At 45.2% G+C, this 18,839-nt stretch overlaps 1 protein-coding gene across 8 annotated transcripts in view; it reads right to left on the reverse strand.

The window, feature by feature from the left end:
- The window catches only part of MGAT5 (alpha-1,6-mannosylglycoprotein 6-beta-N-acetylglucosaminyltransferase), a 329,280-nt gene that overhangs the window by 70,080 nt on the left and 240,361 nt on the right, over positions 1-18,839 (reverse strand). For all 8 annotated transcript variants that reach the window (XM_058434333.1, XM_058434331.1, XM_032145644.2 and 5 more), the window contains one exon: positions 18,305-18,438. In XM_058434333.1, the coding sequence (XP_058290316.1) occupies positions 18,305-18,438 (134 nt within the window). The remainder of the gene's footprint in view (positions 1-18,304; positions 18,439-18,839) is intronic.

The following is an 18,839-nucleotide window of genomic DNA, read 5'->3' on the forward strand; positions in this document are numbered from 1 at the left end:
GGGAGAGGGTCTGCCTATAATCCATGTCCCTTAACCACTCCACTTGCATCATAACAAGGCCAGAAGGGGTGCACTTGCATTCTAACAACAGCATAAAGCCGGGCCAGACTGACACTACTGTTTTCTGTTAAAAGGCTAACTTCAGCGCAATCATAAATGATGAGTACATGATGCAAATAAAGGATAGTAGCTACCATTTGAATATTTACTATGCTCCAGAAGAAACTGTGCCAAGTGCATATTTCTAGCTTATTTCTTTCCACAATCCCATGAGGTAAGTATTATGCCTGTTTAACAGATGAAATTCAGGATGGGGAGAGTCTGGACCAGAAAATGATCTCTTAATCCCTTAGTGCTAAAAATCTCTAAGTCTGAACGACACGCTCCTTGTCTTAGGGAAAGGAATCTCCAAGCAAATCTTTCTTGGGAACTTACTACATGCCAGACACTATATTATGCACTTCTTGACATGCGTCATCTCATCTCTACAGCCCTATGACCCAAGTACTGTTCGTGTCATTCTTGTTTTACAGGTGAGAAAACTGGGTTGACAGAAGTTAAAATATGCCCAAGGCCACAGGCCAAGTGACGGAATCAGAACAAGTGCAGAGCCACGGCCTAATCCTTTCGCCACAAGAACACAGCTCTCACATGCAAACCACTTGATTTGTCCCTGTCCATGAGAAGTGCCAGAGTTCTTATCAAGAGGGGATGAAACAGACTTCATGGTCCTAGGACTGGCTGACTTCCATCCAAACATTCACATTTTATTCTCTTGAAATATGTATTTTGTACCTCCTGAGGCTAGGGCCTAGCTAGTCACCAGGGATACAAATGTAAGACCACTGGGTGCCTGCCCTCATAATGCCCGCAGTCCAGCCATGATCGCTCGCTGGTAAAAAACCTCTGTCCCATCAGGGGCAGCACTCGTCCACAGAACCACTTTCTCTGGGCTTGCAGGTGCTGGTGTACCTGCCTAAAACTTAATTCTTTGAACTCCTTATCCAGCTGGCAAAGGGAAGCTGTTGAAAGTTACAGATGTTTCCTAGCAAGGACAAGAAACCGCTTACACTAAGACCTCTGTGTCTATTCCTAAGCTGTGACTCACCTATCTTTTGGGTACTGGCCACAATAACACTTCTTTATTTTATTCCTAAAAGAACAAAGCTGGAAAGGAATACTTGATGTTGGAGACGGGAATACTTGATCCTGGAGACAGGAAGACTAGCAAGTCATCACAAGATGATAAAATATGCAGAACAAAAGTACACGCGTTTCTGCAAGGGACTAAGAAAATATTTAGAAACGGTTTCATCAGACCATTGTTAATTCATTACAGCAAAAGTCTAGACATAGGGAGAAAGAACTGATGTAAGAAAAAGGTGGGAAAGAACATGGGAGAAGACAAAGTTGGAGAAAAAACCAGAAGGCCTGAGGCATCCATGTTATTGTGAGGATTTAGAGTAGAAAGGACTCAAATTATCCAGTTCCATCACCCCCTGAAAGCTGAGGGCCTCAACCACAGCCACAACATAATCATTACTATGTGCCAGGCACTGCACTGAATGCTCTCACATATCAGCATCTCAAGTAATCCACACCAGGCGCCATGGCTCATGCCTATGATCCCAGCACTTTGGGAAACTGAGGCAGGTGGATCACCTGAGGTCAGGAGTTCGAGGCCAGCCTGGTCAACAGGGCAAAACCCCATCTCTATTAAAAATACAAAAATTAGCTGGGTATGGTGGCACGCGCCTGTAATCCCAGCTACTAGGGAGGCTGAGGCAGGAGAATTGCTTGAACCCGGGAGTCACAGGTGGCAGTCAGCCGAGAGCATGCCACTGTACACAAGCCTGGGCAACAGAGTGAGATTCTGTCTCAAAAACAAACAAACAAACAAAAAGTAATCCAGATAACCCTGTGAGTTGTATATGATTAGTGTTCTGATTTAATGGTCGAGAATACTGAGACTTAGATTAGTTAAGGGTCCAGTAAAAGAGCACACAGAGAGTAAATGGCACAGCTTGGAAACAAATCCCGGTCTGTCTCTAAAGCCCATGCACTTAACTGTATTCTGCCTCTAGGGTTTGACAGACACTTCTATGCCTGAGTGCCTTGTCAAGTAGATCTGACCCTGGGGAAGGTAAAGCTCAGACAGAGAAGAATTACAAAAGCTGAGAACCTTGCTGCCGGCTCTGCCTCCCAGTCCCAAAGTCCTGAGCTCACACATTCTGCTCTCCCATACAGTCTCCACCTCCCCACTTCCACTGCTGGGGTGGCAGGATGCTGATGCTGTAGAAGCTTCCTGGGAACCAGATGTAAAACACTTTTCCTCCTGTAGCATCTTTCCACACCCTCTACTGACAAGGCTTGTGCCAACTGCAAAGAAAGAATACTTCCAGGGGCCAGATCCATTTTCACTGGGCAATTAGAAACGATGAATTTGGAGCTGAATATCAATCCAATGAAAACTGGTACACTGGCTGACCCTCCACGCCACGGCCAGGAAACAATGTATTTGAAGGCCTTCTAAGCAGGGCTGGCAGAAGAGGCTAGGTATGCTGGGTATAGCACATGCCACGTGGACTCGGTCAAGAACTGCTGGAATTAAGCCCAAAGTATCTCCTTGGACATGTCTGGTATCTGCTAGTATGAGCATTAGTCATTTCTCTCTAAAAGAGGAGTTGGAGGCCTTTTCGCTCCAGCTAACAGGAATGGAAAAACAGGTGAGGAAAAAGTACTCAACATGAAAAGAGTTAATAGTTTTGATGGTGGGAGTCCTTTGAAAGACCAAGTCACATCAGCTGGGGAAGGCAGGGCCCTGGGAAAACATAAACTATCTCCTGTATTTCTTTTTTTTTTTTTTTTTTTTTTTTTTTTTGAGACAGAGTCTCGCTCTGTCGCCCAGGCTGGAGTACAGTGGCGCAATCTCGGCTCACTGCAAGCTCCGCCTCCCGGGTTCATGCCATTCTCCTGCCTCAGCCTCTCTGAGTAGCTGGGACTACAGGCGCCCGCCAACACGCCCGGCTAATTTTTTGTATTTTTTAGTAGAGACGGGGTTTCACCGTGGTCTCGATCTCCTGACCTCGTGATCCGCCCGCCTCGGCCTCCCAAAGTGCTGGGATTACAAGCGTGAGCCACCGCACCCGGCTATCTCCTGTATTTCTATGACCACTACCTACATTGCTTTTTTCCACGTAAGTGTTGTGTGACTTTGATAGAAACCGGAAGGTAAAGGAGCCGTGGTCATAAAACTTATTTTTCTTCCTTTCTACCTCGTTACTGGAATCCTATACTCTTGAGGACACAGCTAGTGAATCCTGATTGATAAGCCAATCTCAATTGGCGCATCCCAACTTTCCCGGCCTCCCCTGCAGCCAAAGAATGGTCATGTGACCTAGGTCAAATAATGGGGGAAAAAAATCAGAGGAAGGGAAGCTTTAGGAGAAGCTTCTGTTTCTTGAGAAAAAGACTCCAGCCCCTTCACCTTTCTTTCTGCTTAGACCACAGCTATGAGGCCTGTAGGCCTTGTGACACTATGGTGGCAAGCCAATGCATGAGGGATGCCAAAGGAGAGACCAAAGTGGCCTGGGTCTTTGCCGACATCCAGTGAAGAAACCAGCCCCGTACCCCACACCGTGTTATATGAGAAAAGTTAACCCTTGCTTCATGGTGGTGAGGTATTTTGCTAATTACAGCTGAGCACACTTCTAATTTATCCAAACAGGTTCCCAGACATAGCTGACTAGCTTGTGACAGTTTGCAAATAATTTTCAAAGCTGTCTCTTATCTGATCCCTGTGTCACCAATGTGAGCTAGGAAGAACACGTGCTGTGAGCCTGTTTTAAGGATAAAAACATGGTTTAGGTAGGTGAAAGGATCTGGGCAGAGCATGGAGATGGTTAGTGGCAGAGTAGGATTTGTCTGGGCCTACTGAGTTACCACCTTGGATGGTGCTGGTAGGAAGACCTACCTTGGCTGCTAAATGAGTACCATTTTCAGGGGGGCCTATCCTTGGATCATGGTCCTACAGAAGCCAGCACACTGTCACAACATATAAACAAGGGTAATTCAGTATTTTGGACTCTGGCCTCAGCTGAGAAATAAAGATTGGCCTGCTAGTTTCAGCTGCTTCCACTGAGCCACTGCATGAGGATGAGGGATAATTTCTTTCCTTCCCTAGGCCCAACAGCAAGGAAGGTTCTTCCAGACAGGAGGCATGCTGGGGTTAGAGGTCACAGAGGAGGAATGAATATCTGGTCCAAATAGTGAGGGATCGGGCCACGAAAGTGGTTAAACCTCTGCTTCTCCTTCAAGTTGTTACTTATATTGTCACTGGCTTAAATGATTCATTTGCCAACTCCTTCCAAGTAAACATTATCATTAAGAATAAGAAAATAAAAAGACACTGTCTTTAGGACAATTTAGCACAAATTGTGTCTATCTCCAGTAAATGATATCCATTTTAAAAATGGTAAAGAAAAGGAGGGAAGAGGAAGGAGGAGAAATGAGGGAAGGGGAAGAGAAAAGGAGAAAGGGAAAGAAAGAAAGAATGAAGAGGGAGCATTTGAATTGAGTATTTCAGTGAAGACTCTCTTAGGCAGTAGGTTAAAATTCCACGTCTCCCAGAGCCTGGTTTCCTCCTGGAAAAACAGACAGTGCTGCTGCCTTATAGGGTTGTTGGGAAGCTCCTCGTTATTCATTGTCGGTGTGCTGGCACCATCTGGAGGCCTGGCCAAACCTTAGCATGCCTTGAGAACCTGGAAGATCACTAACTGGTCTGGATCAACAGGGCTGTACATTGCTCTAATTCCTTACAGTGGCAATGTTACTCTCTCGAGTGCCTGGGGACAACCTGCAGGACCCTCTGGGGCAGCCCTGCACTGACTCCCCACCTCTGTGGTCATGAAACACCCCAGCAGCCTGGAAGAGGATGAAAATACTTGGTGAAAGCCAGCACTACTGACTTTCTGGGCCCTCTCCAGTTAACGAGATGCACTCTGACATAATTAGGGAAGTGAGATGAAATCCCCCCAACCCACATGTGGACTATCACTCCTGCCTTTTCCCTTAAAGCCCATCTGGGCTGATGAGATGTGCTCTACCACCCAATTTTTAACTTCATTTTAAAATTTCCCTCATTTTTCACTTGACCAAGTCAGTATTTCTGCTCTTCAAGCTCTCTAAAGGCAGACATATCTTTTGAAGTCCTGATAGGCAAGTAACTTCCTAATAATTGGTTCTGGATGACAAGAATCACATCTAGTGAAAACTGAAAACTGACACATTTCATCTTTGGAATAAAGCTTTGTTTCACTTGTTTTGCAACAAAGGCAAACAGTTGTAGCCCATTTCGGTTTCACTACTCTGCATAATGGATTTCAGGTTTCCACACAGAACCCTACAGAACCTTTCCTTGAAATCAGTACCATGCCAACATAAATGTATTTAGGCTTTTGGGATTTGAGAGGATGGGTTGGAGACAGAGGAGGAAGTTATCAAAGAGAGAATCCATTCCTTGTAGCCCAGTGTGTTGGCTACAGTACATGCTGTAATTCAAATCCTGACCACCTGAGGAACCTTTACCTCTATCTGCCTCAGTTCTTTCACTCAAAAATGGGGTTGATAATAGTATTTACTTCATAGAGTCATTGTGAAACCCATGCCTGGAACATAGGAAGCACTAAAATGTCAGCCATTATCATCTCCTCAAGGAGCTCAATCTATCAAAAACAGAATCAAGAGGGAGAGAATCAAAGGCTGGCCAGCAGTACAAATTACAACTAAGCAGGGATAACTCCAGCGTTCCCTGGAGCTCTGCTGTCCCTCGAGGCTAGAGCAAGAGGCTCAATTTATCCAGTGCAGTGGCACAATCTCAGCTCACTGCAGCCATGACGTCCCGGACTGAAGCGACCCTCCCACCTCAGCTTCTTGAGTAGCTAGAACCACAGAAGCATATCACCACGCCCAGTTAATTTATGTATTTTTAGAAGAGATAGGGTTTCGTCAGGTTGCCCAGGCTGGTCTCAGACTCCTAGGCTCAAGTGATCTGCCCACCTCGGCCTTGCAAAGCACTGGGATTACAGGCATGAGCCACTGTGCCCGGGCTAGTCCTGATTATGTCGACTGCAGATGGACTCGTTCAGTACTGAGGGCTGCACAGCCACCACCAGATTTTGAGCATACGCTGCATACATGATTTTTATTTAAGTAAAAAATTGTGTATAAGATGTTAAATATGACCTTAGAAGCACATATACTAAAAATATTTTTTAAGTTGGTTTATCACTGATTCTCAATGCCATAATACCCTTTCTTGCAATTGAAGGTTGAAATCTGCTTCCAACAAATATTCCGCATTGTAAAGTCTGCTCCCAATCTGTATTTTTTATATAAAACTCTATCAACAAGCTCTGTTCTTGCAGGGCCTATGTTTCAAGGTGTTTATGACATGGATCTGCACTGACGTAGAAGGTTCCACAGGTTAAATCTCATGATTTTCATTTCTATCAAAAATTTAAGTATTCCAAATGGCATGGTAAGCCCCCAGGTGCCAATCCATACTAACACTTCACATACTTGTGTATGTGTAAACAGCCACCGGAAAGAGGTCAGACTTCCTTCAACTGGCCCAATACATTCCACTGGCTTATATGAATCCCCCACGCTTCCCAGATTTAAGAATTACTTCTCCACCTCCATTTTAAAATCATACAACTAACTTTGCTTTTCTCTCCAAGTAACAGGCAGAAATCTACACACACTTCTGTTTCCTTCTACTGCTGTGATTTTGCTTCACTGGCTGATGTTTTAAACAATGGTTGATAAGGATCATAGAGAACTCGTTCCAAGGCATCCTATTTTTGGTGTGTCTGAACCTCTAGCAGTGCTGACGAGGAATGAACATTATTCTCCCAAGATGAAGCTGGAGCAGCCTCAGGGATTTTCACCCTTGAACCAAATGAAGCCCCCAGTTCTCCTTCCCCAGCTGGGAAGCCTTCATCGAGTTGGGAGGGTGGCAGTGCCCTTGACTGTTTCTCCATGCCTGGACTGCACCACCTCAGGAGGGCTGAGATGCCACAAGGAGCTCTGTGGGAACACTGGAAGGAGCACCCCAGTATCTCAGTACTGAACAGCGAGGCAATCTCCTGCCAGCCCAGCAACCTGCTGTCGGGGACGGACTAATATATAGGCCTATCTCCTCACTTTGTCACCATATTCTTAGAATATGGACTATGCCTAGAAATCTAATCCAAACCCTGTTTTCCTACAAGCTATACTTTAATAATGTTCTATTTAGGTGGAAAATCACATATTCAACACAATTACCTCATTCTTATAAATCTGTGCCCAATCACATTCAGAAGACCATGCCTTTCAGACTGTTTTAAATTCAGAGGCATTACAGTCCTGTCTCCCTTCAAGAACGCGCTGTCAACCCTTTCTTCACTTGAGGGGAACAATCTCGCAATGCTTTTCTAACAACCTCTCACACGGGTCCTCTGGCTTCTCTCCCTGTACTGCTCATCGTCTGGGCACCTAAGGCCCCTGGGTCCCTATGTGAGACGCTGCCTCCTCCTTGTCCATGGAGAACAGCTTCCACACACTTGCACTGGCTCGGTGGCTTCTGTCCATGGGCAGCTGCCACCCATCTCTCTTTGCTCTCAGATAGCAACTTCTTTTCCCATCCCTCAACACCACGGCTCCCATATCGGCTGCCAAACTGTTAGGGTTGGAGTAATAGTAAAAAGCCTCCAGGCAAATTACAACCACAACAGCTGTGTTTACTAAGAGCTACAAATGAACTCATCCCAGCACTATTGGAGCAGGAAGGCAGTGATTCGGAACCTTCCAGAAGCGCCCCACCCTCAGGATGTTCACCGGCTGCCTGGGCCTCCAGCTTCCCAAGCCAGCCCTGGCTTTCACAGGAGACCCTCTGCTGAGCACCAAGGGCCTCTTTTCATGGACAGCAGTCTTGTATGTTTTCTTCTCACAGCTGCAGTGATTTGCACTTAGCTGTTTATGCTGCTGGGAGGGCTGCCAGCCACCCACGCAATAAGCAACTGGCTAGTGGTTTTCATGCGGGGGCACCAAGAAAACTACTCTCCATTTCCAGGCTTCTGGAACACCTCCCTAACCACCTGCGACAAAGGCCTAAGATTCTATCATCCATCATTCAAACCTTTGTACCATGAGTGGCCTGCTCTAGCTCTACAGTGTAAAGGTCACAGGAAAGGAAGGACATTGAGAAGAGTATGACTTATCCTAAAGGTGGACAGTTTCTTCTAAATGTCTCTGAGGCTTTATCACCTGTAAAACAGACACATGCTTCAAAAGGCTATAAGACAGTGCTTTAAAAGATCTAAAATTCATACAAATTTTTATTTGCATTCCTGGGTTAAAAGATAAGCATTCTTGAGAGATATATCGCTGAAACCCATATTCATGTTTTGCACCCCACGTGGATTTATGCGATTGGCTGTTATCATGGAAACAAGGGGGCCAGTCCTTGGAGGCCGTGTGGTTGGTCAGCTGTACTGGGAAGCAAAGGCCTGGAGCGCTGGATGTGACCGAGGTAAAACAAAGGAATAGCAAGTGTCTTTTACAGCCTGATGTGGTTGCTGGCTACATGGCAGCCATATACCACACATGGACAGGAAGAGATTAAGGTTTTTCTGAACTAGGAAAATGGGTGGCTACCTAGTGTAGCATTTCCCAAGCCTGCCTGTTTGGAGCACCTGTTGGAACACACAGATTTCCTGGTCCCTCCCCTGGAAATTCTAACTAAATGAGGGTGACAAGGGGCCCTGGCATGTGGATGCTGAACAAGTTCCCAGCTGGCACTTACGATCAGGCAAGTTTTTTTGTTTGTGTTTTTTTTAAACAAAACAAAACAACAAACACAGACCTAGGTTCTAAGAATGAACTTCAGCTTTCCTGAATCTCCCTGGAACACAAACTGGAAATCATCTTAGCAAAGAACCCAATACATCAATGCTATTCCAGAGGGCCATGCCAGAGTCCTGCCTGGACCTACAACCAAGCTATTGCTTGGAACTGTAAGCTATGAGAAGTTCTACCAGTTGAGTTCTAAGGGGGAGTTTTCTCTCACAAGTGGGAAGAAGTCCACGGACTATTCCATTATCAGAGCAAGGAGCTGATAGGCTCCAAGTCCCAGATGCAGGGCTGGTTGGCATGCATTCTTCCCAACCACCTCAAGCCCCAACCCAAAGAAGAAAACTGTGGCAATCCCAAGCATGATTCGGTAGAAGCCACAGTGGCCCATATCTGGGCTGGGCTGTCAACTGGAAGGTGTCAGTGGGCTGGGCTCTGACAAGGAGAAAAAATCTGCAGTCTACTATACAGATTTCAAGAATTTGGGGTATCTACTGACGCTGTATGCTGACAAAGGGGACTTGGTTTTATTTTTCTCCCACCCCTATGCCCCAAAACTTGATAGACTTTTAAACAGGAGACTGGAAGCATGACTTGGCCTGGAACATGGAACTTGTTATTCAACTCAAAGCTTCTTCTGAAACCTCACAGATTTCAGAATGCTGCTGGGAGGCCTGCCAGATAAGGAAAGTGAGACCCAGAGGGCAAATGACTTCAGAGGACAAGTAGCCAATAATTGGCTCAATAGAAATGAGAATCCGGGCATCTCCTTTGCCACCCAAGCCTCCTCCAACTCCTCTACACCGTGTCCAATCAGTGTCTCCGGGCTGAAACGGGTACAAGAAGAAGAATGTGTGACAAGGAAACCTCATAGATCTAAGACGATCGCATAAAGCTTGCTGAAACAGGGAATGGACCAGTAGGGTGATCACAACGGGTGAGGCTACGCCCCGGGTCCCATGGGCTCCTAGTTCCACACTGATTCCTACTCACATACACTTATCAAACACTGACACGCTTACACAGGGGATGCCACATGGCATTATGTTATAGTCAGCATGCAGCCAACAACCATTAAAATAAATCCTTAAGGCTCCTGGATCATGGCTCTTGGAATCTTAAAAGCTAATGATTCATTTCTGGTGTTTCCCTTTGCATTTTATTTCTCCTCTGTTCCTCCCTTGCCTATTCCAATCTTATCCTTGAATTTAGAGAACAGGTTCTGCGATGTAAGTGCATTTTATCACGTGCTAGGCACAAAACAGGCACAGGTAACCATGGCTTGGTGAGTGGCTGCCCCTGGGGGCTCACCGTCTCCACTGATGCCTACATTCCTCCCTGCCTCTGGCAAGCACCATCTCCAAGGGATCATGAAAAGATCTTTTCTGACTTTTCCCCCAGGGGAAATAAGCAGGAGACACATTATTTTCTAATTTTTAATGTTATTCTGGTTGGAACCAGAACAAATAGCTATGATCACATCAGACTTTCCAGTAAATCCAACAAAACTGATTCTAACTTTGTTATTTCAAAATATATGCCAATTTGACTTAGGGTGGGTTTAAATTTATCTGGTTTATTTATCTCTACATTATCTGGGCAGAGAAGCCTGGCTAAGTAGCCTGAAGAACAAAACAGAATGACAAGGTTTAATCTACTTACAAAAATGTGTTCTTTACAAGGGTTTCAGTACATTCTTTAATTACAAAGGTCTTGGGTGGTTCATTAAAATAATGAGCTAAGAGCAGTTAATTCCTACTATGAAATAAAATGGCATTTCTCCAAATGACTCCCATTCCCAATTTTGCATTAATTTAAACTAAGCCCAAGTCAACCAAATTAGCAAGCTAGATAATTATACAGTTTTCAGAATGGGATTCTATCTCAGATGCAGCAGTCACCTAGTCCGAGACTTTAACCACCCTTTTCCCCAGTTAAATCTTACTGGAAAGCCAAAAGCCAAATCTATGCCACAGATACATTAGAACTGCTCTGTTGAGGCAGGACAGTTCCTGTGTGGCTGCTCCTTGACCTCCTATAATAGCAGACCCTAGGGCTCCAAAAACACACAGGTGAATAATGATTGATCTCATCCAGTTGTCATCAAATTTTTTTCTGTAAAGGATAAGATAGCAAATTTCTAGACTTTATGGGAACACATAAAAGTCTGTCATTCATACACACACACACACACACACACACCGTAAAAACCATAAAGCTATCACCACACCCAAGACAGCAAACATATCCATCTCTCCTCCTCTCCCCTCCCTAAGCAATCAATGACCTCTTTTTGGTCACTATGGAGTGGTTTGCATTTTCTAGAGTTTTATATGTATAATATATACAGAATCAAACTGTATAAATGCTTCTCTTATTTTGAAGTCATCCATGTTGTTGTGTATAATAATTCATTTATTTAAACCAATACCTTCATTTATGCGAGTGAGGAAACTGAGGCTGGAGTGGCCTGTCCCAATCATATGACAGCAGAGCTGACCCAGAGCCAGGTTCCCATTTCCCTGTGCAGCATCCTGTTCCCATGCCATCTCCCTGCTAATCTCACAAGAGGTTTAGAAAAACTCTTGAAGCCTCTATGAGGCTTGTGGAATTTGCATGTGCAGCTCTGTTCCTTTTCCACCAGACTCCTTCTCCTGGTCTCCCTGGGGTCAGCAAAGTACACAGGGAAATGTTCTAGGCAGAAGGCATTCCAAGTTGTATGCCAAGTTCCACAGATAAATCAGTAACTTAAGCTAAACCTAGGGGAGAGTCATCAAGTAGTTTCCGAGTGCCTACCACGTGCCAGGCAGCTGGGTAAGCAAAGCAGGTGCAATTCCTACTCTCACAGAGTGTATAGTCCAGTAAGGAAGAGAGATTGACAAAAAAAGATGAATCAAATGATATAAAGGGAATAAACAGGGTGCTGTACTAAGGAGGGGGAGGAGTGACATCTGGTTGAGGGCGCAAGTGTGGAACAGGGTGGTCTTGGCAGCTCCAGTTGGGGTGAGCCAGGTCAGGCAGCAGCCATTAAGGAGGATGGTGGCCCCTGGTGGAATGGGTGACACACAGGACCCCTGTGGCTACAGCCCAGGAGCCAGAGAGGAGTAGGTACAAGTGGCTGGCTTGCAGAGAACCTCACTAAAACACACTACCCAGACTAGATTTCACTGTAAACGTAAGGTGTTCTAAGTGTGAAATGAAATCATTGGAGAGTCTGAGCAAAGGAGTAGCACGATTCAGTTTGCATTTTAGAAAAGATCACTCTGGCTGCTGCTGTATGGACAATGAAGTAGAAAAGGGCAGGGGCAGGGGAAGTGGGGTCACATTTCTGAAAGTTCTGCTGCCTGATTTCTCAGGCATATAGGAAAGGGATCATGTGTCATTTCAGGGGATGCTTTAAAACCACAAAGTCTTTAAAGTCTAGATAAAAAGGAACTTTTCAAATTCAATTAAGACTGGTTGACTTTGGTTGCTGCCAAGGCAGGCGAGGGCTGGACCACACCAGGCCCTGGGGTCTGGAGCTGGTAACTATTTGAAACGCTCATATCGGCTTGTTTACTCTACAGAACTGGCTGCAAGGCTGTCGCTGACTTGGCGATCCTGTGGTGGGCAGCCAGGAGCAACATTTTACCTGTGTTGCCAGCATTTGCTCAGGGCTTCTCCTGTACACTTAGCTCACCCAGAGAGACCTTCCTTCCTAGCTTTAGAATCCTGCTGTAACCAGAGATCCACTCCCTCCGGGGTAGTGGCGGTGGAGCAGCTCCATGGAACAACTGGCAGCAGGGAGGCAAGTCTCCAAGAGGAGAGGTCAGAGCCTGACCCTGGTTCTGGCTTTGCCAGTCATGTACTATAGGACTTGGCCATGTCACTCCCCCTCCTTGAGCCAGCTCCTCATCTACACACCGGGACGGTTAAGGAAGATAACAGCTGCCCTTGCTTCCTTAAAAGGCATCAGCCTGTACCACCTTAAATGATGGCTGTGAAGGGCTCCAAGAAGCAGAAACGCCATGCAGATTCAAGGATCTTTTATTATCAATGCATTAGTTACTAAATAAGCGCTAGCTTTTGCTGAATGCCTACAAAGAGGTACCAGGCTCAATGCCTGGAGCTCCATCTCTAGAATGATCAGGATTTCAGTTATGTTACACCTCACTTTTCCACATATTGGCCATCCACCAGCCTCAATCATACAGAAGAATACAATCAAGAACCCTGAAGAAGACCTCTGATGAGATCAATGCCAGGGACTGTTGGCCAATGTGTTCTGAGAGAGACCTGGTTTACTTGGGACGTGGCATAATTCAGGGATCAGAAAACTTTTCCCAGAAAAAGCCAGAGAGTAAGTATTTTAAGGCTTTGTGGGCCATACGGTCTGCCACAATTATCCAACTCTACAATTTTAGTGCAAAAGCAGCCATGGACAAGGCATGGCCATGGCCATGTTAATTGACAAAAACAGATGTTGGGCTAGATTTGGTCCACAGGCTTGAGTTTGCCAACCACTTACATAGATTAAGAATTAGAATTTGAGTATCTCTGGGCAGGCTTATATTTTCCATTTCCTCATAGGATAGAACTCCCTGGCTCACATCCCCACCAATTCCCACTGCAGCATTTCCTATCTGGCCCCGATAATGACATTAATAAGAGCAGCAAACATGTATTTAGACTTACTGTGCACCAGCTAAGTAATGTACCCAACCTTAGGCAGCTGGTGGCCCAGTCAGGATTTAAACCCAGCCATCCAACTCCAAGTCTGTGCTCCTGATCACACTGCCCAGGGGCACCCGAATGTACAAACCAGGACAGCAGGACACGGGGAAGACACTGTGCCTCTCACCTCCTCTCAGAGCCCACTGCTCACCACAGCTTTACCTGGCTCTTGGGGCTAAGTGGCAGACATTAGAAGCAGCAAGGTCTGCAAATATGAAAGTAAAAATGAGGGTGACTGAACTAGGCACCTACAGTAGCAAAAAGTAACAGGCAGCAGTCTGACAAGAGCAGCAGGAAGACAAAGGTAAGTAGAAAAAGGGAGTTACTTATTTGCGAATTGGTCAGCTACTTTCTGCCACACACTGTACAAATCCCAACTATCCTAAGACCTTGCTGCTCAAAGCATGCTCTTCCAACAGCCCATCGGTATCACCTGGATGCTTGTGAGAAAGAGAGTCTCGGTCTCATCTCAGGTATGAACCAGAATCTGCGTTTTAACAAGATCCTCGGGTGATGTGTGCATTAGTAAGGCTGAGAAGCCAGCAGCTATTACTGCCCCAACTTTACAGGCTAGGAACCTGAGGCTCAGGACAGTCAACCACCTTACATGTGGTTAAGCTGTGAGTCTGAACCCCAATGTGTGATTCAGAGGCAACTCTTGTTCTCCTGATGTGGTCAAAGGCCTCCAGGACATTTACCTTAGCGGCAATCATGTATTCACTTCTAATAAGATCACAGTAGGACCATGAATACATAAGATACTAACCCTGCACCATCACTTGAAGATTCAGTTATGCTCAGTATACTATTTTTAAAGAAACATAGAAATTAAAGTAATATAGTTAACTCTTCAATTCCCATATTTCAAAAATCTCTTTTTACAAAGTTGACTAATTTTGCATTCTCTGATGACTTTATTTAAAAGAATGTAGAAGGATTTTGAATTTGACCATACTGGACAGATTGCTGTTCTTCCGGGCACATCTCTAGTGTTAGCAGGAGTGAACGATTAGACGGCGTCAGGGACCCAGAACTGCAGGTTCCTGAGTTAAGAAGAGAGACTTGTATTTGGCATTAGGCTGTTAGCAGTCTCATTTGATATTAAGGGGCTTGGGCAGAGGTGGTTCCTAAGTTGATGCCCTTGGGATTCTAGAGTCTGATGGCAAGATTCCCCTCCCCACCATGTACTATAACATCAGGACAAGACCACTGAGTACCTTGGTCATGAATCTGGGGACAGGAGATTAAAGGACAAGCTCGCTCCTCCTTAGCCTGTATATTTAACAGACTTGTTTTTCTTGATAGGCATTTAGTATCTAGTATTTTAGTAAGTACATTGATATGACTATAGGAACAGAGCACTCATACTGCAAGACCAGAGTGTGAGAAAGGATACATGATCTGGGAAAAGAAAGCTGCCAGAAACTCCAGCAGCTACTTTCTCTTTCTCTCCAGGCTGCAGGAGTTCTAACTGGGTCTTCCACTCTATCAGGCCCTCCACTGCACCCTAATTCTGTCAGGGTGGTGCCTCGCCTCGTGGAGGAATGCATCATCCTCTCAACAGCGCCCTCTCCCTGTCAACATTGGTCCTGCTTCATCTTGTGGACTCCTGGAAGGCTTCTGCCTTGCCCTCCTGCCACGGACGCAATTTTTTTATTTCTGTTAACATGGCTCACTCTCAGTGACTCTGTTTTCCATCACCAGCTGAAGAATCTCATTGATGCAGCTCAGCTTTCTGAGCCAGAAATATGGTGCCAGTCACCAAAAAGCTGGACTGCGTTGGGTCAGAGGACAACTCCAGGGTCCAATCAGCCAATATTGGAGGGAGTAACATAGTTGCATTTCCCACTTAAGTGCCGAGGTGAGTAGGGAGATTCCCTCAAGGAGGGTGGTGGGAAGAGTGAAGCAGGATTTATGGCACAGCAGGAATCTTCAGAATTTAAAGTCCTAGAATCTGAGGTGAAGGAAGACCTTCCAAAGTCATCTGGTCCAAATTGTGCCCTCCCACATCCTCCAGTTGCAATCCTAAACCTCCCAGGACACAAAGGTGCCACTTCCCTTCCTGAAGCTATCTGAGGCGAACTGGGATTGGTTAGGGGAGAGGGGAATGGGACACAAGATGGGGAAGACCACTGATAAAACATCCTGCTAGCTAAAGCCTATGTTGAATGTAACTTTAGAAATATGGTTGGAATAACATCTCACTTAAAAGGCACATTGGTTTTTTGTGTGCATTCACTAAATACTCTGGGATGCACACACTTTGGAAAAAGAAACGAAATTCTCACATACTGTGTCGTGTTCTAGAGTTGGAGAAGATGTCCTGAATTCATGTGAAAACTTTATAGGATTTTTCTCTTCTTGGGCTTTTTCCAGCACAGAATGCTGGATGTAATAAAATTGAAATAACACCCAGGATTTTTGGGTGTTATTACTCAGGTAAAGATGAATGTGGACACACTGCAACCCAACCTTTTATAATCTTTAGGTGACGCATAGCACAGGTACACAGAAGCTTGGGCACCCATGGAGTTTTAACACCTCAAAACATGGAAGGATTTCTAAATCTCACTCCAGATCACTTGAGCAACATGGTTAATGCTTTTGGGATTCCTTTTTTTTTTTTTTTTTTTTGAGACAGAGTTTCGCTCTTGTTGCCCAGGCTGGAGTGCAATGGCTTGATCTCAGCTCACTGCAACATCCGCCTCCCAGGTACAAGCGGTTCTCCTGTCTCAGCCTCCCAAGTAGCTTAGATTACAGGCGCCCACGACCACGCCTAGCTAATTGTTTTGTATTTAGTACAGACAGGTTTCACCATGTTAGGCTGGTCGCAAACTCCTGACCTCAGGTGATCCACCCGCCTCAGCCTCCCAAAGGGCTGGGATTACAGGCGTGCACCACTGCGCCTGGCCTCGGGATTCTTACTGGCATGGAAAAGTCACCCTTTTAGTGGCAATATTAATTTATCCAAAACAGGTGACCAAAATCTTTCAGAATGAATTTATTGTTTTGTTTTTCTAGGGAAAGGGAAAAAGTTGCCAGAGAGTGCTAGGAGGTGGTTGCACTTGGCCCCAAAACAAAGTGATATAATTTCAATATCAAACCCACACGGACATGCAAGCTATCTTCTTCAAGCAGAGGCAGAGGATTTTCTTTAAAAGCCACAGTCCTCCTAAAACCAATGCTGTAAACCATTAATTTCACAAACAAGCTGAGCATGAGAACACCCAATATGCCTGTTTTAACCCAACTTTGGCTGAAAGTCAGCTGGAAAATGCACTATCAACACAGGACATATTTTTATACAAGGAAAGCAACACAAATTTACGGGACCATCTTCGATAGCCATTTACAATCTAGACTGACTTTCATTTTACTTGAGACAACAAAGTATGGCATAACATACATAGGAAACATTCTTACCAGCCAAGGGTTTTCCATCCTTGGAATTACTGGTATTTTGTGCCGGGGCCATCCCATTCATTGTAGGACATGTAGGACATCCCTGGCCTCTACCCACTACATGCTTGTAGCACCACTGACCAGACATCACAACCAAAATTGTCTCCAGACACTGTCAGATGTTCCCTGGGCATAGGGGAATCGGTAAATAAAATCGTCTGCAGTTGAGAACGACTGTACTAAACAAAGACAAAGGTCTAGCTGTTTAAGACAAAGAGTTGTCTGGAATTAAATCTGCCTCCCTGGAGATGGGCTGATCTGATCATCCCTTTGGTGTATTTAGTACCTTAGAGCTGAGGGGTAGGGCACTGCTTTTCCTTTTCTGAACTCAGGGTCAGAAAAGCAGTACCAAGGAATTCTTTATCCTGTACATCACCTGTACTCCCTCAGTTGTAGGATTCCTAACTTCCTTGGCTAGGAAGAAACATGAGACCACCGTCTGTGATCATTCATGAAAGCAATGAATTCTTACATTTAGGAAGAGGCATGTTGTGAGCTCCTGAAGACTTCTATCTTATAAAAACATTTCCTCAAAAAAAATTATGACATTTGCCCATTGAGGCAGACTTCCCACATAAAAAGATCTGCATTACCTGTCAACAGGTCACATCCAATCTGGTTCCTCTCCTGTTACACTTTCCCCAGATGTACTCAGGAAATCAACTCAGGAGGGCCAAGGGGCCCAATGCTTTTGGAAAAATTGGTTTGGTCTATGGCCAAGAGTGCTGTTTCAGCCAAGACCTCCCTGAACAAACTGCCTACAGTCAGCCCCAGTAAGAATTTACTTTCTAGGTCAAGTGAGTAGTGACTATAGCCAAGAGGATGTGAAGGCCACTGCATTTCCCAGGAAAGGGAGCTGCCTACCTCCACAGACTACCTCCCAGAAGCAGAGGTACTCCCTGTGCAGTACCTTGCTCCAGAAAGATATTCAACCCCTGGAGGGCCCTGGCTCTCAGAAGCAAGTACAAGGTGTGAAAGCAGCTAGAATGTGTCCCTTCTGACATGCAGAGAGTGAAGGTGGCTGTTGTACAGCCACTACCGTAAGAGCAGGTACATACAGCCTTGGTTAGAAACCCAAACGCTGAGCAACTGAATCCTTGCACATTCTTGTTTATGTCTAAGTAGATCCCATTAGGCCCTGGGCACTTGGCTTGATTATTCCCTGGATCAAAGTTAAATTAAATTACCCAACAAGCTTCTTTTCAGAGAGAGAGACATGCACAGACTGACTCACCTTCCAGAAGCTATCCACTTTGCCATACACAAGGGACTGGTTCTGCCTTTTGATTTCATTAATGTGGTGGATATCACTGGAGTTCAGGTGCTGCTCGACCACAAACCCCAGAAAGCTGTTGTCTGGGGTATGAGCTGGTATGCAAAGAAATGGAGAGGACAGTTAGTGTCCAATCAGCAAGACGAAATAACAATGACATATTTAACACAGGCCATCTTACCTGTAAGAAAATGTTTGTTTTCATCTTACCCTGTTCTTTCTTACCTGAGGGAGGTGAGGGATTGTTCTCTCTCCCACACGTTCCCAGTAAAACCGTCATGAGAATACTTCTCTCTAGGATGGATTAACCTGAACCAAAACCTGTTCTTTTTTAGGGGAAAATACATCTGTCTGAAAATTATTAAGCTGTGTACTCTCTTCCTTGTTGCCTCAGAATAAGGCTACTGTCCGTTTCCCGCAGAAAGGCTCTCACCCAGGTTTTACCACCTACTGGCCAGAAATCTGTAGGGGGCAGGGCTGATCGGGAGTTCTGAAT

Source organism: Hylobates moloch, unplaced genomic scaffold (genome assembly GCF_009828535.3).
Source record: "Hylobates moloch isolate HMO894 unplaced genomic scaffold, HMol_V3 SCAFFOLD_24, whole genome shotgun sequence".
NCBI classification, from domain to species: Eukaryota; Metazoa; Chordata; class Mammalia; order Primates; family Hylobatidae; genus Hylobates; species Hylobates moloch.